The sequence below is a fragment of the Arvicola amphibius genome, chromosome 9 (assembly GCF_903992535.2).
Source record: "Arvicola amphibius chromosome 9, mArvAmp1.2, whole genome shotgun sequence".
Taxonomy (NCBI): Eukaryota; Metazoa; Chordata; class Mammalia; order Rodentia; family Cricetidae; genus Arvicola; species Arvicola amphibius.
This window is the reverse complement of record NC_052055.2, coordinates 123941117-123958607: the sequence shown is the minus strand read 5'-3', so window position 1 is coordinate 123958607 and position 17491 is coordinate 123941117. Positions and strand designations below refer to the sequence as shown.

At 57.4% G+C, this 17491-nt stretch overlaps 2 protein-coding genes across 2 annotated transcripts in view; one reads left to right on the top strand and one right to left on the bottom strand.

The window, feature by feature from the left end:
* Positions 1–17491, bottom strand: part of LOC119822487 (H-2 class I histocompatibility antigen, L-D alpha chain-like) — a 741986-nt gene that overhangs the window by 457081 nt on the left and 267414 nt on the right. The gene's annotated exons all lie outside the window — the stretch shown is intronic.
* Positions 608–16680, top strand: LOC119822524 (complement C4-like). Its single transcript, XM_038341923.1, is given in 42 exon segments — positions 608–766; positions 853–1045; positions 1475–1676; positions 1823–1830; positions 1832–1894; positions 1983–2071; positions 2232–2314; positions 2461–2557; positions 3219–3324; positions 4047–4179; positions 4695–4810; positions 4898–5074; positions 5221–5406; positions 5531–5716; positions 6159–6317; positions 6558–6684; positions 7062–7136; positions 7361–7555; positions 7638–7749; positions 7837–7907; positions 8334–8473; positions 8605–8814; positions 9329–9380; positions 9466–9555; positions 9672–9881; positions 10038–10113; positions 10217–10373; positions 10467–10583; positions 10672–10843; positions 11073–11305; positions 11376–11543; positions 12114–12173; positions 13477–13570; positions 14077–14260; positions 14372–14462; positions 14581–14655; positions 15230–15332; positions 15470–15559; positions 15632–15730; positions 15865–15948; positions 16200–16332; positions 16471–16680. Coding segments are annotated over 42 exon segments (5223 nt in total). The 5' UTR covers positions 608–701; the 3' UTR covers positions 16613–16680.

The window sequence follows — 17491 nt, the reverse complement described above, 5'->3', positions numbered from 1 at the left end:
TGTAGGTGGAGCAGCCCACCACCCATCCAGGTTTTGTGGGCCTTGCTTAGTTTGTATAATTGTAGACTCTGAGTCTCGGGGATCATCTTGTTGTAAACCTGTGCCTGAACCTCCCTGAGGCCTCTCTAGAATTCAGTCCATCTTGGGGTCCAATAGTCAGTGCTCCAAGTGCCCTATCGCTGGGAGTCACAGTCACTGACCCTGAGGGACACCTCTCATCTTTAGACCAACACATATGCTATCCCTTGTATTGGAGTTCTGTGGTCTGTTGGCTTGAACTGTGTGGTAGCCTGTTGACCTCATGGAGGTCCTGAATTTACGAGGCAGGTGTCTCTGAAGCCATTACTGACTTGTTGGGAAGTACAATGGTCCTGTCCATGTGCCGTGTTGGAGCTGTGCAAACTCACACATGGGATAACACATGTGCATGGACACAGTTAAGGGCGGTGCCTGGTACTGGGAATAACAAGCACAAAATTCATTTTGGGGCCAAGATTTCTTCAGAGACCCTGATGCTTGGGCTGCTTCCCCAGCACTGGGCCTAGGGCCAGTTGTGTTTCTTGGCCATCACGTGGTTTCCCGGCTCAGCTGGGCAAGAGGAGGAGGAGCAAGGTCCAGAGTCAAACTGCCCCAAGCCTAGGTTGCCCAGAAGGGAGCAGACCTCTGACCAGACAGGTCTGACCGCCCTGGACCCAGCAGCCATGCGGCTCCTGTGGGGACTGCTCTGGGTGTTGAGCGTCGTTGCCTTGTCTTTGCAGAAGCCCAGGTCCTGAGGCCAGACACTGGGCTTGTGGGAGCGGGTGTGGGGTGGTAGGCTTAGGGCGGGTCTGAAGTGCCTCTGCTTTCTCCCAGGTTGCTCCTCTTCTCCCCTTCTGTGGTTAATTTGGGGGTCCCTCTGTCAGTGGGCTTGCAGCTCCAGGATGCCCCTCCAGGACAGCAAGTAAAAGGATCAGTGTTCCTGAGAAACCAAAATGGTCGCATCTGCTCCCCAAAGAAGGATTTTGTGCTCAGTTCAGGAAATGGTTTTGTGCTTCTCAGCCTCGAGGTAACCAGTGCCCACACCCCTGCTGTTTCTTAGGCCTCCCTGTTGTACCCTATGCCTGTTTGCTTAGTAACAGACAGGAGCTCGCTATGCAACAGCCTGGCTTTGAACTCCCAGCAGTCCTCCTGCCTCAGCCTCCCGAGTGCTGTGATCCACCAGGTTCTTCTGTTGTCTTTATGCTTATTTTTGGTTTGGAAACAGTTTCACAGTATAGCCTGGATTTCCAGTGGTCACTCAGCAGTCCTCCACTGGCTGCCCGAGTGTTGGGGTTACTGCCACACACCATGATGGCTGGCCCATCTGTTGCTTTTCAAGCCCATCTTCCTCACTGACGCCCTCCCTCCTCTCTTCCAAGCCCACTGTTCTTAGTGTCCCTGTCTTGGGCTCTGAGTCCCTTTCGTCTTGGACAGTCTCCCCCTCTACTCCTGACAGGTCCCACTGCCTGATATGAGCAACTGTGGCCTCTTTGAGCTACGCGGAGCCCCCCATGTCCAGCTGGTGGCTCAGTCTTCGTGGCTAAAGAACTCCCTGTATAAAGCCACAGACATACAGGGTGTCAACCTACTGTTCTCTTCTCGCCGTGGGCACATCTTCGTACAGACTGACCAGCCTGTTTATAACCCTGGCCAGCGGGGTGAGCCTCCTGCCTCGGCCTCTGCTCTCCTCTCCCAGGGTGACCCCACAGACGGCACCACCCCAGAGGACTACTTAGCGGTTTCCTCCTTAGAGGTCCCCTGTCCCTCTGCGCAGGGGCTCTTACCTCTCATCCTCCACTCTTAGTTCGTTACCCGGGTTTTTGCACTGGATCAGAAGATGCGCCCATCCACTGACACCCTCACAGTCATGGTGGAGGTAAGTGTGACCTCTGACCTTCCTGATCCTGTGCACTGATGTGATCTCCCACCTGACGACAATGACCCCCCCCCCCTACACCCCCCAGAACTCTAATGGCCTCCGTGTACGGAAGAAGGAGGTGTTTGCTCCTACGTCCATCTTCCAGGATGACTTCGTGATCCCAGACATCTCAGAGTGAGCTGCCCCACCTCAGGCCACCCCTCTATCGACATGCCCCTCTGACATAGGGGGTCACGTTCCAGATGCTCTGACCTGTGCCCCCATGCCTCTTCTGGAGGACGCAGGCCATGGGCTGTCTGTGGGTAGTTGAAGTCTCTCCCTTGTCCATTGTCAGGCCGGGGACCTGGACGATCTCAGCGAGGTTCTCAGACAGCCTGCAATCCAATAGCAGTGCCCGCTTTGAGGTGAAGAAATACAGTAAGTGCTGACTTGTGGGTTAGGTATGGGGTGAGGGGGGCCCTGCAGGGTAGAGGTGGGGGTGAGGCAGGGCAGCCCTGCGGGGAGGGAGCTGTGGAGGACCCTTTGTCTAGTACCTGGCCACTCATCTCTTTACCCTCATTCAGTTCTCCCCAACTTTGAAGTGAAGATCACCCCACAGAAGCCATATATCCTGTCAGTGCCCGGCTACATGGATGAAATACGACTAGACATCCAGGCCAGGTATCTCTCTCCTCTCATTCCACACCCAGGAATTGCCATGAAGAGCCCAGCTCTCCCTCCCTCCTTTCTTCCTTCCTTCCTTCCTTCCTTCCTTCCTTCCTTCCTTCCTTCCTTCTTTCCTTCCTTCCTTCCTTTTTTCTTCCCTCCATCTCTCCCTCCCTCCTTCCTTTCATCCTTCCTTCCTTCTTCTTCTTCTTTAGTTTGGTTTTTAAGACCTTGTCTAACCCTCCCTGTGTACCCACCTAATAGACCAGGCTGGCCTTGAAGTCACAGCGGTCCATCTGCCTGTGCCTCTTGAGTACTGGGATTAAAAGTGTGCATGTGTGCGTCTACGAGTGCAGGGGCATGTGTGTGTGTACATGTATGTGGAGGTCAGGGGACAACCTCGGGGCATTGTTAGGAACTCTGTTCATCTCCTTCGAGACACAGTCTCTCATTGACAGAGAACTCACTTAAAGGGCTAGGCTGGCTGTCCAGGAAACCCAAATCCCCCTGCCTCCACCTTCCCACTGCTGGATTTACAAGTGGATGCTGCCGCACCTGATGATTTACATGGACTCAGGGGTGTTGAATTCAGGTCTTGGTGCTGGCGTGGTAATCACCTGGCTTGCTGAGGTATTTCCCCAGCATTCAGCTCTCTTCCAATCTCCCGTGGCAACAGGTATATCTATGGGAAGCCCGTGCAGGGTGTGGCATACACGCGCTTTGCACTCATGGATGAGGATGGAAAGAGGACTTTCCTTCGGGGCCTGGAGACCCAGACTAAGGTAGGGGCGTGGTGAAGGAGGGCACTTAACCTCCAGACCCAGACCAAGGCAGGGGTGTGGTGAAGAGGGCACTGAGCCTGGAGACCCAGACCAAGGCAGGGGTGTGGTGAAGAGGGCACTGAACCTAGAGACCCAGACCAGGAAGGGGTGTGGTGAGGAGGGCACTGAACCTGGAGACCCAGACCAGGAAGGGGTGTGGTGAGGAGGGCACTGAGCCTGGAGACCCAGACCAAGGTAGAGGTGTGGTGAGGAGGGCACTGAGCCTGGAAACCCAGACCAAGGCAGGGCTGTGGTGAAGAGGGCACAGAACCTGGAGACCCAGACCAAGGCAGGGGTGTGGTGATCAGGGCACTGAGCCTGGAGACCCAGACCAAGGTAGGGGTAAGGTGAGGAGAGCACAGAACCTGGAGACCCAGACCAGGAAGGGGTGTGGTGAGGAGGGCACTGAACCTGGAGACCAAGACCAGGAAGGGGTGTGGTGAGGAGGGCACAGAACCTGGAGACCCAGACCAGGAAGGGGTGTGGTGAGGAGGGCACTGAGCCTGGAGACCCAGACCAGGAAGGGGTGTGGTGAGGAGGGCACTGAACCTGGAGACCCAGACCAGGAAGGGGTGTGGTGAGGAGGGCACTGAGCCTGGAGACCCAGACCAGGAAGGGGTGTGGTGAGGAGGGCACTGCACAGAGGAGGGGATGCTCGCTTACAAGCTGTTGTCATTTTTTAGTTGGTGGAAGGCCAGAGTCAAGTTTCCATCTCAAAGGACCAGCTCCAGGCTGCCCTGGATAAAGTCAGAGTTGGGACTGCAGACCTGGAGGGCCTCCGCCTCTACACTGGGGCAGCCGTCATTGAGTCTCCAGGTGGGTGGCTTTCTTCTGCTGCCACCCTAGACACGGAGGGCACATTGATACTGTCAGTGCAGCCCAGCAGCCGTGGTGGTGCAGGCCTTTAACCCCAGCACTCGGGAGGAAGAGAAGAGCAGGTGGATCTCAGAGTTCCAGGCCAGCCTGGTCTACAGAGGGAGTTACAGGACAGCCAGGGCTACACAGAGAAACCCTGTTTCAAAAAACCTAAATAAATAAAGAAATAATATAAAATAATATGCCAGTTACACCATAGCCCGGCTCCTCATCCTCAGTACAGCCCTGATGTCTGCCTGCTCTTCTCAGACACACAGGCAAGAACAACGACCCTGAGACTGCCTCTCCCTGGCTTCTCTGTCCCCATTTGTCCTACACCTTCCCTCTGTCCACTCACACACCCGACAGACATGATACGCACATGTGGGGAGGGAAGGATGCTTGATCCATTTCCTGACTCCTGTCTCTTTCCTGGGTTCCTTCCTCCCCCTCCCTGCCCCCTCTCTTCCTCACAGGGGGGGAGATGGAGGAGGCAGAACTCACATCCTGGCGCTTTGTGTCATCTGCCTTCTCCTTGGACCTCAGCAACACCAAGCAGCACCTTGTGCCTGGAGCCCACTTCATGCTGCAGGTTCTTCTCTGAAGGGCGGGAGCGGAGGGGCGCACGCATGGGCCGCGCAGTCCTGAGGATGGCCTTTTTCTCACCATGTCCCTCCAGGCCGTGGTCCGAGAGATGTCAGGCTCCACAGCCTCTGACGTTCCTGTCAAAGTTTCTGCCACGTTGTCCTCTGGCTCTGGCTCACGGGTCCTCGACTTAGAGCAGAGCACCAACGGGATCGGCCATATCAGCCTTCCCATCCCTGTCCCACCAGACACCACAGCACTGCAGCTCTTGGTAGAGCTTCCCTGAGCCTGGGGACGGGCGTGCGGGAAGGGAGGGCTCGAGAGTCGTTCCCTGAGTGCCTCTGCTCGAGTCCGGGGGAGCGGTGGCTTATCTGAGTCCTTGACATAGACCCCGGCCTTCCCTGCCCTTCTCTCCAGGTGTCTGCAGGCTCCGTCTATCCGGCCCTAGCCAGGCTCACAGTGAAAGGCCCGCCTCCAGGAAGCTCTGGCTTTCTGTCCATTGAGCCCCAAGACCTTCGACCCCCTCGTGTGGGGGACACCTTCATCCTGAACCTGCGAACTGTGGGCATTCAGGGGCCTACCTTCTCTCATTACTACTACATGGTGTGTGGGACTCGGGGTATAGGAGTGTTGGCTGTAGGGCAGAGGCCTCTGCAGGCCTGGGCACAGGTTCAGGACCAGGTAGGGTCTACACAAGCAGAACACTCACTGCTCCTCCTTGGCTCAGATCCTCTCCCGGGGCCAGATCGTGTCTATGAACCGGGAGCCCAGGAGGACCCTGACCTCTGTCTCCGTGCTGGTGGACCATCGCCTGGCCCCTTCATTCTACTTTGTGGCCTACTTCTACCACCAAGGACTCCCAGTGGCCAACTCCCTGCTCATCCATGTGCAGCCCGGGGACTGTGAGGGCCAGGTGACTGGGGATGGAGAGGCTCTCTCTCTCTCTCTCTCTCTCTCTCTCTCTCTCTCTCTCTCTCTCTCTCTCAGTGTGTGTGTGTGTGTGTGTGTGTGTGTGTTTGTGAGGTGGGCTCGTGCGTGTCCGTATCTCTTATATTGCAAGGGCACGCATGCACATGTTTGCATGTGCTTGTGGAGAGCTGGGAGTCATTGTGGATTGCTCTTCTGCCTTATTCATGGAGGAAGCTTGCCTCGGTGTCTCCTGGCGCTCACGGAAGAAGCCTATTCTTGCTAACCGCCGTGCTCTGGGAATCCCCTGTCTCCACCGTTCCAGTCTGGAGTCACAGGAGTTTCAGATTCCCGTCGTCATGACTGAATGGCACACACTTTCAGCCTCTGGTCCACGTCCCTAGCCCGCTCTGCCCCGCTGACTGCCCTTTACTTCCTATTTCGGCCAGCTGGAACTGAATGTGGATGGTGCCAAGGAGTATCACACTGGGGACAGCGTGAAGCTGCAGATTAAGACAGACTCGCAAGCCCTGGTGGCCCTGGGCGCCGTGGACACGGCTCTGTATGCTGTGGGTGGCAAGACTCACAAACCCCTCGACATGGGCAAGGTTTGTCAAGCCCTCTCCATTTCTTGTGATCCTAAGCTCCAGTCACTCAGACCCCTCAGGCACCCCTCGGCCCTGCCTTGGAGCCTGGATCCTGGCCCCTTCCTCTCTCACCCTTGGCCTCCAGTTCTAAGTCCACCTGGCTCCTCTGTCTTTAAGCCCTGCCCTGATACCCACAGCAGAGTGGCAGGCCGTGCCCCTCTGCCACTCCTGTCTCCCAGCATCTCTTCCTTACCCTGCCAGGTCTTTGAAGTAATGAATAGCTACAACCTGGGCTGTGGTCCTGGAGGTGGGGACGATGCCCTTGAGGTGTTCCAGGCTGCTGGTCTGGCCTTTTCTGATGGAGATCAACTAAGTCAAGTCAGGGAGGGTAAGAATGGAGCCAGGGGGACCAGACAAGGGAGGAAAGGCTGGGGTGGTGTAGGAATGGAGCAAGGGATCTCAGCAGCTGGGAGGCAGAGGAAGGCAGATCTCTCTCTGTGAGTCCCTGGCCAGCCTGGTCTACAGAGTGAGTCCAGGACAGCCAGGGCTACACAGAGAAATCCTGTCTCAAAAGGCTAAAACAAAAAGAGGGATTGAAAACAATGTTACTATTAGTAAAAAAACCCCAAAAGAATGGAGCAGTGGGAGCAGCCGAGGGAACGAGGCCGAGTGCAGGATTCATGCATGAAAGGCCAGGCCGCAGACAGGGAAGGAGGGTGCCCGAGGTCCTCACTGCTTGGCCGCTGCCCTCTTGCTCTCTGCCAGGCCTGAGCTGTCCCAAGGAGAAGAAAAGCCGGCAGAAGAGAAGCGTGGGCTTCCAGAAGGCTGTCAGTGAGAAGTGTGAGTTGTGGGAGCCACCAGGGTGGGGTCTGCCTCTCTGTCCTCTGCAGCCCCTCAGCCAGCTGTGGCACTGAGGGGTGGGAAGCCAAGGGTTGCAGGTGGAGGCTGGATGGGACAGGTCCTTCGGCCTCCTGACGGTTCTCCGGGCACATACTGGTGTCTCCATGGGACGGTGGGGCTGAGGTTCAGGTCCTGCACCTGCCCAGCCTCTCCTGGCCTACCAGTGGGCCAGTATGCTTCCCCAGAGGCCAGGCGATGCTGCCAGGATGGGCTGACAAGGTTGCCCATGGCACGCACCTGTGAGCAGCGGGCAGCCCGGGTGCGGCAGGCCAGCTGCCGGGAGCCCTTCTTGTCCTGTTGCCTGTTTGCTGAGGTCCTGCGCAAGAACCAAAGCAGAAGCCAGGCGGGCTTTGCCCGAGGTGAGCAGCCATGTGAAGCTGGGGAACAGTAGTGGTGCCTGAGAGGGCCAAACCTCCCCTCAATCCAGTGCCCCTCCCTCAGCCCAGGAGGTGCTGCAGGAAGAAGATCTGATCGATGAAGATGACATCCTCGTGCGCAGCTACTTCCCGGAGAACTGGCTCTGGAGAGTGGAGCCCGTGGACCGCTCCAAACTGTGAGGGCCCTGGGTTCTGACGTGGCCTCGGGCTGGTTCTGGGGACAGTCCCGTGCGGTGACATGGCTTCTCTGAATTCCACTACAGGCTGACACAGTTGCTCCCTGACTCTCTGACCACATGGGAGATTCATGGCGTGAGCCTGTCGAAAAGCAAAGGTGAGGTATCCCTGCTCACACCTCAGGCTGCTCACACCTCAGGCTGCTCACACCTCAGGCTGCTCCCACCTCAGGCTGCTCACACCTCAGGCTGCTCACACCTCAGGCTGCTCACACCTCAGGCTGCTCACACCTCAGGCTGCTCACACCTCAGGCTACTCACACCTCAGGCTGCTCACACCTCAGGCTGCTCACACCTCAGGCTGCTCCCTTCCCTTCCCTGCCCTTCCCCTTGACTCTGCTTTGCCCTCTGCTCCCAGCACGGGGTGGAGCCTACGCAGCTGAGAAGATCTCTACTGGTGTGCATCTAGCCTGAGAGCTGTCAAAGCTGAGGGCAGAGCGGAGTCATTGCCAGACCCTTCCTTCCTGTGCCCTGAGGTCCTCATGTCCCTCCATCTCTGCCCTTCCTCCTATCCTCATCAACAGGCCTGTGTGTAGCGACACCGACCCGTGTCCGCGTGTTCCGAGAATTCCACCTGCATCTGCGCCTGCCCACCTCTGTCCGCCGCTTTGAGCAGCTCGAGTTGCGGCCCGTTCTCTACAACTATCTGGATACTGCCCTGACTGTGAGATCCATGGGAGCCTATGCACTCAGGGCCGGGGGGGGCGGGGGGAAGGGCGGGTGTGGCCAGGAACAGGGCAGGCTGTGGTCTTTACTGGATTAGGACTCTGGCCATCCCTGTCGTCCTGTCCTCAGGTGAGTGTCCATGTGTCCCCAGTGGAAGGACTGTGCATGGCTGGTGGTGGAGGGCTGGCTCAGCAGGTGTCAGTTCCTGCAGGCTCTGCCCGGCCTGTGGCCTTCTCTGTGGTACCCACGGCTGCTGCCTCTGTGTCCCTGAAAGTGGTGGCTCGAGGGTCTAATGAGGATTTCGTGGGAGATGCTGTCTCTAAGATTCTGCAAATCGAAGTAAGTGACTGCCCCTAATCTAGGGCCCTGGGCTCCCAGCTGTATTCTTTAGTATTCTGCTGGCCAGACCAGAGCTCAGCGCCCAAACCTAGTGCATCGTGAACCTGCCACTGCGATTGTGACTCAGCTCTGTCTCTGAAATGATTTATATGTTTATATATTTTCAGCCAGAGGCTAGATATGTAGCCCAGGCTAGCCTCAGACTCATTCTAGATATGATACGTAGCCCAAGCTGGCCTTGAACTTACAGTAATCCTCAGCCTTTGCCTTTCAAATTGCTGGGATCGCAGGCAGGCACGGTCACAGCCGGTTGTTTCTGACATTGTTTCTTCTATGTCATTTACTGTTTGCGGTACTGGGAGTTAAGCCTAGGACTCTGCATGGTAGACCCGTGAGCCGGGTAGACCAGGGCTCCCATCCATGAAGTTTACAACTCCCAAGTCCCAGGGTGTCTGCCCCAGGAGGGACTGTGTACTCCTGGCTGATCCCTGCCTCCATTTTTTGACTGAGACAGAAGGAAGGGGCCATCCACAGAGAAGAGATGGTCTACGAACTCAACCCCCTGGGTGAGTGGCTCCTACCCCAGCTGCCAGTTCCCTAGGGCAGTTAAGGGGCACAGGGGCCGACCGCCAGCTCCTCTCACCTCCCTAGATACCCGAGCCCGGACTTTGGAAATTCCCGGCAACTCTGATCCCAACATCATCCCCGATGGGGATTTCAGCAGCTTCGTCAGGGTTACAGGTCAGAGTCTGTTCCTTCTCATGAGCACTTGCGTGTGCCTGAAGCCTGTAGGCTGCTGTGTTGCCCTGTGAGGCTGGGTCCCTACAGTCTCATCCTCACCTTCTCCTCTTTCGCAGCCTCTGAACCCTTGGACACTTTGGGCTCTGAAGGCGCCTTGTCCCCAGGAGGCGTGGCCTCCCTCCTGAAACTACCCTGGGGCTGTGCAGAACAAACCATGACCCTTTTGGCCCCTACTCTGGCTGCTTCCCACTACCTGGACAAGACAGAACAGTGGAGCAAACTGCCCCCTGAGACCAAGGACCATGCTGTGGATCTCATCCAGAAAGGTTCTGGGTTCAATAAAAGGAGGAATCAGAGCCAGGAAGGGCATGATGGGCAGCTGGGAGCCTAGTGAAAACTCTGGGGGTGTCGCTTGGTGCACAGCCTGGGCACAGACAGCAGGATAGTGGGCATGTGACCTAACAGCCAGCTCTCCCTTCCAGGGCACATGCGCATCCAGCAGTTCCGGAAGAAAGATGGCTCCTTTGGGGCTTGGTTGCACAGGGACAGCAGCACCTGGTGAGGCTGAGCCGTGTGTTCAGGACCTCAGGAGAACAACAGACCACAAACCAGGTCACCAGAGGGTCTAGCCTTGTCTCCAGCTATCCCTTCCTTCCTCTAGGCTCACGGCCTTTGTGCTGAAGATCCTGAGTTTGGCGCAGGAGCAGGTGGGCGACGCCCCTGAGAAGCTGCAGGAGACTGCTTCTTGGCTGTTGTCCCAGCAGCTGGATGATGGCTCGTTCCACGACCCATGTCCAGTAATGGACAGAAGCATGCAGGTGTGAGCATGCAAGAGTCCCTGGGATAGCAACAGTAAGACCGTCTGGGTCCCTCACCGCTCTGGCCTGACACCCTCGTTCTCTCCCTACCAGGGGGGCTTGGTGGGGCACGATGAGAACGTGGCCCTCACTGCCTTTGTGGTCATTGCCCTTCACCACGGGCTGGCCGTCTTCCAGGACGGGAGAGCCCAGCAGCTGAAGGACCGAGTGGTAAGGAAGCCGGCACGCTGTCCCTTCGTGGTCCCCGCTGTCCTCTCTGGCCCCGGGCACACCGGCTCAGGCCTCTGCTTTCTTCTAGGAAGCCTCCATCTCCAAGGCAAATGAGTTCTTGGGGCAGAAGGCAAGTGCTGGGCTCCTGGGCGCCCACGCAGCTGCCATCACAGCCTATGCCCTGACACTGACCAAGGCCTCCGAGGACCTGAGGAATGTTGCCCACAACAGCCTGATGGCCATGGCTGAGGAAGCGGACGGTGAGGGCAAGGGCGGCCTGGCAGAATGCCTGGGACCTTTGGGATGGCCCTGCAGAGACAGACTGAAGAGAAGGGGCCTTTCAGGGCTGAGGCCAGGAACAGGGACGACCAGCAGGGGGCGCGAGAGAGCCGGCTGGCCCAGCTCCAAATGCAGTGTCCCTGTTCAACATGCCCTTCCTTCCCCTTCCCTTCCTTCCCCTTCCCCCCCTTCCCCTCTCCTCTCTTCCAGGAATCCTCTACTGGGGCTTTGTCCCTGGCTCTCAGAACGATGTTGTGTTGTCCACCCCGGCTCCTCGTAGCCCATCCGAACCTGTGCCCCGTGCCCCAGCCCTGTGGATCGAGACCACAGCCTACGGCCTCTTACATCTGCTGCTGAGGGAGGGCAAGGGAGAGATGGCCGACAAGGCCGCATCCTGGCTCACCCACCAGGGCAGCTTCGAAGGGGGATTCCGCAGTACCCAGGTAGGGGCAGCCACAGGGCTCTGGGTAGGTGGTCCCGAGATCACGTGCCTGACTCCTAGCCTAATCTTAGGACACAGTGGTCACTCTGGACGCCCTGTCTGCATACTGGATCGCTTCCCACACCGCAGAGGAGAGGGTCCTCAATGTGACTCTCAGTTCCCTGGGCCGCAATGGGTTCAAGTCTCACGCGCTGCAACTGAACAACCACCAAGTCAAGGGCCTGGAGGAGGAGCTGAAGGTGACCACACCCTCCCTGACAGGGCTGCTGTGGGGTTTGGGCCAGGTCAGAAGCGTGGTCTTCCCCCCCCCCACCCCCGCCCTGTGACCGTCTTGATGGTCCATCTCTCAACTGAGGGTGTTGTGGGAAGACTGACTTTTCTTCTGGCCGCATGATCAAACCTCAGGGATCTTCTCTCTCCCATAATACAGCGTATGTGCAGAGCCCACACTAGGGTCCAGGACAGTGGTCCTTCACCTTCCCAACGCTGCGGCCCTTTAATACGGTTCCTCATGCTGTGACCTCCAACCATATGAAACCATATGATCTCATTGCTATTTCCTAACTGTAATGAAGCTAGTGCTATCAATCCTAGTGTAAATATCTATGGTTTCTTATGGTCTGAGGTGACCCCTGGGAAAGGGTTGTTCAACCCCAAAGGGGTCAGGCCCCACAGGTTGAGAACCGCTGGCCTGGGGTCTGGGGAGAGCATCTTCAGCAAAGGAGAAGCCTTCTGGGCAGTGGAGGGGATGCACTGCTTTGAGAGACCGTCCTGTGCCGTCTGACCTGCTTTTCTCTCCCTCCTGGAAGTTTTCCCTGGGCAGTAAGATCACTGTGGAGGTCGGAGGGAACAGCAAAGGCACCCTGAAGGTGAGGCCAGCAGGGCAGGGCGGCCTGGGCTTTGGGAGACCTTGTGCTGGCTGCTCTCCTTCCCTGAGCCTTCCTCTTGGCTCTGGTCCCTGTTTCTGGGTCTCTGCTGTTTCCTTCACCTGCACATCCTGGCTCTCCTGTCCCTTGTCCACAGCACCCAGACCCAGGTCCCATGCCCCTTTCCTTCCCGTTTGTCTCATCTGATGCTGGGACCCCTTTATTCCCTGAGGCTCGCTGCCCTGCTAGAGATGTCAGCAGCCTCCCTCTGCTGGCCCAGGTGCCCCTTGCTGTGCTCTCAAGCTGCCTCTCTGGTCACTGCCCAGCACAGCAGGTAGACTGGCAGCACGGGAAAGTGTGCCATTTCCCAGAGTGAGGGGATACGCCTGATGGTCCAGTGGTTGGGGGGCAGAGTCAGGAGGACCAGTAGCTCAAGGTCCCTCTGCTTGATAATGAATTTGAGGCCAGCTTGTGTAAGGGTCTGAGAATTGCAAAGGAAGACCCCAGACTCAAATAGTATGAAAGACAGAACCTTTTATTCCAGCATGTAGGTCATCATTGTTCAAAGTTATGACCCAAGAAGAACGACACAACCCCTTTTTTTGAAGATTTATTTTATTATTATGTATATAGTGTTCTGCTTGCATTATGTCTGCAGGCCAGAAGAGGGCACCAGATCTCATTACAGGTGTTTGTGAGCCACCATGTGGTTGCTGGGAATTGAATTCAGGACCTCTGGAAGAGCAGCCAGTGTTCTTAACCTCTGAGCCATCACTCCAGCCCTGAGAGCACAGGACCTGTCCTTTTCTTTACTGCTCTGAGGTTCTGCCTGAACTGGCTCAGGCCTGTGACCTGCTACCTCCCCTGTAGGACGCAAACTCAGGCAGTTATAAATCGGAAAATTCAGACCTTTCTCTTAGCCCTCATTAGACCCTTTAAAAAACAAACCAGATTTGCCTTCCAGCCCTCCCCTGACACAGCTGGGCTCTGCCCGCTGTCACCCCCATAGGTCTCCTCTGCATTCTGTCCTGTGTTGTCTTCAAGGGGCTTGGAGGACCCACTGCAGGGTGTCCTGTTGTGGCCCCTCCCCCTTCTGCAGGCTGGGCTAGGGTGGCCTCCTCACTGCTCTGACATCTTGGCCAGAGCCTCAGTTTGGTTCTTCATTGGGATTGTGTTGGGGACGGGAGATCTGGGGTTGGCTTGGGGAAAGGGAGAAAGTAGAGGGCCTTAGGTCCCTCTGCCCAGGACCCTCTAAGTCTTGACCAATGTGTGTCCTGTGTTCTTGTTCCCTCTCTGACTGAGCCAGGTCCTCCGTACCTACAATGTCCTGAACCTGAAGAACACGACCTGTCAGGACCTGCAGATGGAAGTGACAGTCACAGGCTATGTGGAATACACCCGTGAGTGTGGGTCTGGGGTCCTGAGCCCTGCAGGGCAGTCACAGGCTGTGTGGAAATCACCCGTGAGTGTGGGTCAGGGATCCTGAGCCCTGCAGGGTAGTCACAGGCTATGTGGAATACACCCAAGAGTGTGGGTCTGGGTCCTGAGCCCTGCAGGGCAGTCACAGGCTGTGTGGAATACACCTGTGAGTGTGGGTCAGGGGTTTTGACCCTGCAGGGCAGTCACAGGCTGTGTGGAATACACCCATGAGTGTGGGTCGGGGGCTTTGAGGCCTGCAGGGCAGTCACAGGCTGTGTGGAATACACCCGTGAGTGTTGGTCGGGGGTTTTGAGCCCTGCAGGGCAGTCACAGGCTGTGTGGAACACACCCGTGAGTGTGGGTCAGGGGTCCTGAGCCCTGCAGGGCAGTCACAAGCCATGTGGGATACACCCGAGAGTGTGGGTCGGGGTCCTGAGACCTGCAGGGTTGACCCGGGCTGAGACCCCCTCACCGCGGCCCTGCACAGGAGAAGCCTACGAGGACTATGAAGACTACGAGGATGAGATGCCAGCTGCGGATGACCCGAGTGCCCACTCTCAGCCTGTGACACCCCTGCAGCTGTTTGAGGGTCGAAGGAGCCGCCGCAGAAGGGAGGCTCCCAAGGTGGCAGAGGAGGAGGAGTCCAGAGTGCAGTACACCGTGTGCATCTGGTGGGTGCCGCCTGCTTCCTGCATATGCGGTGGGGGCACAGGCTGGGGGCAGGAGCATGCCCAGGGTGTGGTTCAAGTGGAGCCTGTACAGCCTGCCTCTCCTCCCTGTAGGCGCAAGGGCAAGGTGGGGTTGTCTGGCATGGCGATCGCAGACATCACCCTCCTGAGTGGATTCCACGCCCTGAGGGCCGACCTGGAGAAGGTAGGGTCAGCCCCCCACAGTCACCCTCCTTCCCCGGGAGCCCTGCTCCAGCTCTGTAGCACCCCAGGTGCTGAGCCCTGTCAACTGCCATGCCCTGTGACCGCCCCCCTCCCTGCAGCTGACGTCCCTCTCTGACCGGTACGTGAGTCACTTTGAGACCGATGGGCCCCATGTCCTGCTGTACTTCGATTCGGTGAGTGTGGAGAGGCGCATAGGAAGCCGCTGGGTCTCTATCCTCCTTTGTCAGGGTCGGATGGTGTGGGCAGCTGGTGAGGGCAAGAGGTGGGGATGTTTTGGGGAGGCAGAGAGCCTTGGAGAGCTCACCTGTCCTGCCACACCTCAATGCCAGGATGGGGTTGTGAGTTCAGCTTGGCAGTCATCAGCCTTCAAGGGTTTTTGGGGAGCCAGGGAGAGGTGGGGGCTACCGTGGACACTGGTGGGGGATCAGGGCTGCCCAGGCCTGCATTCCTGGGGAAGGAGAGGTGCCAGGTGAGACAATGTGGGTTGCGAAGCTAACCCGCCTGGAGGGTCTCACAGGGAATGTGTGCCTATAGTGAGACTCCGCAGAGGGCCTCGGCACCGAAGACTGGGACAAGGTCACCATGGTGGCAGTGAAGTCATCAGAGGCCTTGGGGACCAATTTTCGAGTCTAGTGTCAGGAAGATGACAGAACATGAAGGACGGGTGCTGGGGATAAGGTCATGGTGACCAAGCAGAAGCAAGGCAGGCAGCGGCCTGGCCCTGAGCAGCCTTCTTCCTGGTGCCAGGTCCCGACCACCCGGGAGTGTGTGGGCTTTGGAGCCCTGCAGGAGGTGGCCGTGGGGCTGGTGCAACCTGCCAGCGCTGTCCTGTATGACTACTACAGCCCCGGTGAGCACTTGGGATGCTCTGGCATGCAGGATCAGGGGCCTGACCCCTCATAGTGGTACCACGGTGTGGGGAGACCCTGGCTCCTGAGATGCCGAGACAGAGAGGAGAGGCCCTCACTCCTGGCTGCTCTTCTCTAGACCACAAGTGCTCCGTGTTTTATGCTGCACCGAGTAAGAGCAAGCTCCTGTCCACCTTGTGCTCTGCAGATGTGTGCCAGTGTGCAGAGGGTGAGATGAGGCCTGGGGGCGGGGCTGGGAAATGGGGGCACCCAGCTGGTCTCACCTGACACTTGCCCTCAGGGAAGTGCCCTAAACAGCGCCGCTCTCTGGAGCGAGGGGAGCAGGACAAGGATGGCTACAGGATGAAGTTTGCCTGCTATTACCCCCGAGTGGAGTACGGTTAGTGCCCCTCGGCCTCCGTCCTGCTTGGCACCAGCACCTTGGGCTCCCCAGGTTGCCTGCTTTTGCCCCAAGCCCACCTGTGGCCTCTTTGCGTCGCCCCAACTTCCCTTCCTTTTCCCTTCCACTCCCAGGCTTCCAGGTTAAGGTTCTCCGAGAAGATGGCAGAGCTGCCTTCCGCCTCTTTGAGACCCAGATCACCCAAGTCCTGCATTTGAGTAGGGAGGAGAGGCGGGTGGACGGGGACTCGTGGAGGCCGAGATCTGGCTGTGGGACCTCTCAGAATTGGGAAAACCCCAAATTGGGAATGATTCGAATGCGAACCCCCATCCTCACCTCTCCATCTCCTGGTCCCTGGGAACCTGGACGTCCATCAGAAGCAGAGAGGGTTAAATGGCAGAATCTCCACAGAGCCCTGCCCAGGGCTCCTGGCCTTCCTTTCTCTGATGTCTTCATCTTACTTCCTCAGGCAAGGATGCCAAGGCTTCGGTAGGTCAGACCCGCAACTTCCTGGTCCGGGCCTCTTGCCGCCTCCGCCTGGAGCCTAACAAAGAATACTTGATCATGGGTCTGGACGGGGTCACCAGTGACCTCAAGGGAGAGTGAGTCATGGGCCCTGACCTCCCCTGCTCCCCAAGTCTGTGACCTTCCTTTGGGGACAGATCCTAGGCACCTAGTTCTGCCCCTCCAAAGCCTGGTGTGTCCTGTGCCCGTCCTGAGCCTCCCTGTGTCCTCTGCAGCCCTCAGTACTTGCTGGACTCCAGTAGCTGGATCGAGGAGATGCCCTCGGAGCGCCTGTGCCGGAGCACCCGCCAGCGGGCAGCCTGTGCGCAGCTCCACGACTTCTTGCGGGAGTACAGCACCCAGGGGTGCCAGGTGTGAGGCGCAGGACTCTGGACCCCTGAGCTCATCCCAGGACTTAGGCCTAAATAAAAGCTTTTGACAGCAAAGTGTCCCTGTGTGTCTGTCTGTAGGTGGAGCAGCCCACCACCCATCCAGGTTTTGTGGGCCTTGCTTAGTTTGTATAATTGTGGACTCTGAGTCTCGGGGATCATCTTGTTGTAAACCTGTGCCTGAACCCTCCTTGAGGCCTCTCTAGAATTCAGTCCATCTTGGGGTCCAATAGTCAGTGCTCCAAGTGCCCTATCGCTGGGAGTCACAGTCACTGCCCCCTGAGGGACACCTCTCATCTTTAGACCACACACTCCACACTGTCCCGTGTACTTGCAGTTGTGGGTCTATTGGCTGAACTGTGTCGCAGCCTGTTGACCTTGTTGTCAGATTTCATTAGGCAAGCTTTCTTGAGTTGTGCAACATTCAGGTCTGAGGGTGATCATCTGGGCGCAAGGTTGGTGTGTTGTTCCTGGAATACTCAAGGGGAACACGTCTCTCGGGCGCAACCCTCCCCACCCTGTCTGCCTTGCTTCTCCTTCCCATGCTTGGTGTCACCTTTGTATACTTGGGTGAGCTGGAATCCTACCATCTGGGCTCAGATGGACCTGTCGCTGGATCATTCCACAGGGACCATGACCTGTCAGACATCTCTGCCTAGTGATTGGTGCCCCTGGGAGACAGAAATGAGACTAGGTTGTTCCTGTGCCCTGGGAGAGGTGACATCAGGGCTTCACTCGATGAGGACAGTACTGGAGTGACGTGGAAGAAGTATTTCCTGTGTTTTTTTGTTTTGTTTTGTTTTGGAGACAGGTTCTCATATATCCTTGCTGGCCTCAAACTTGCCAAGAAGTCTGCACATTTGAATGC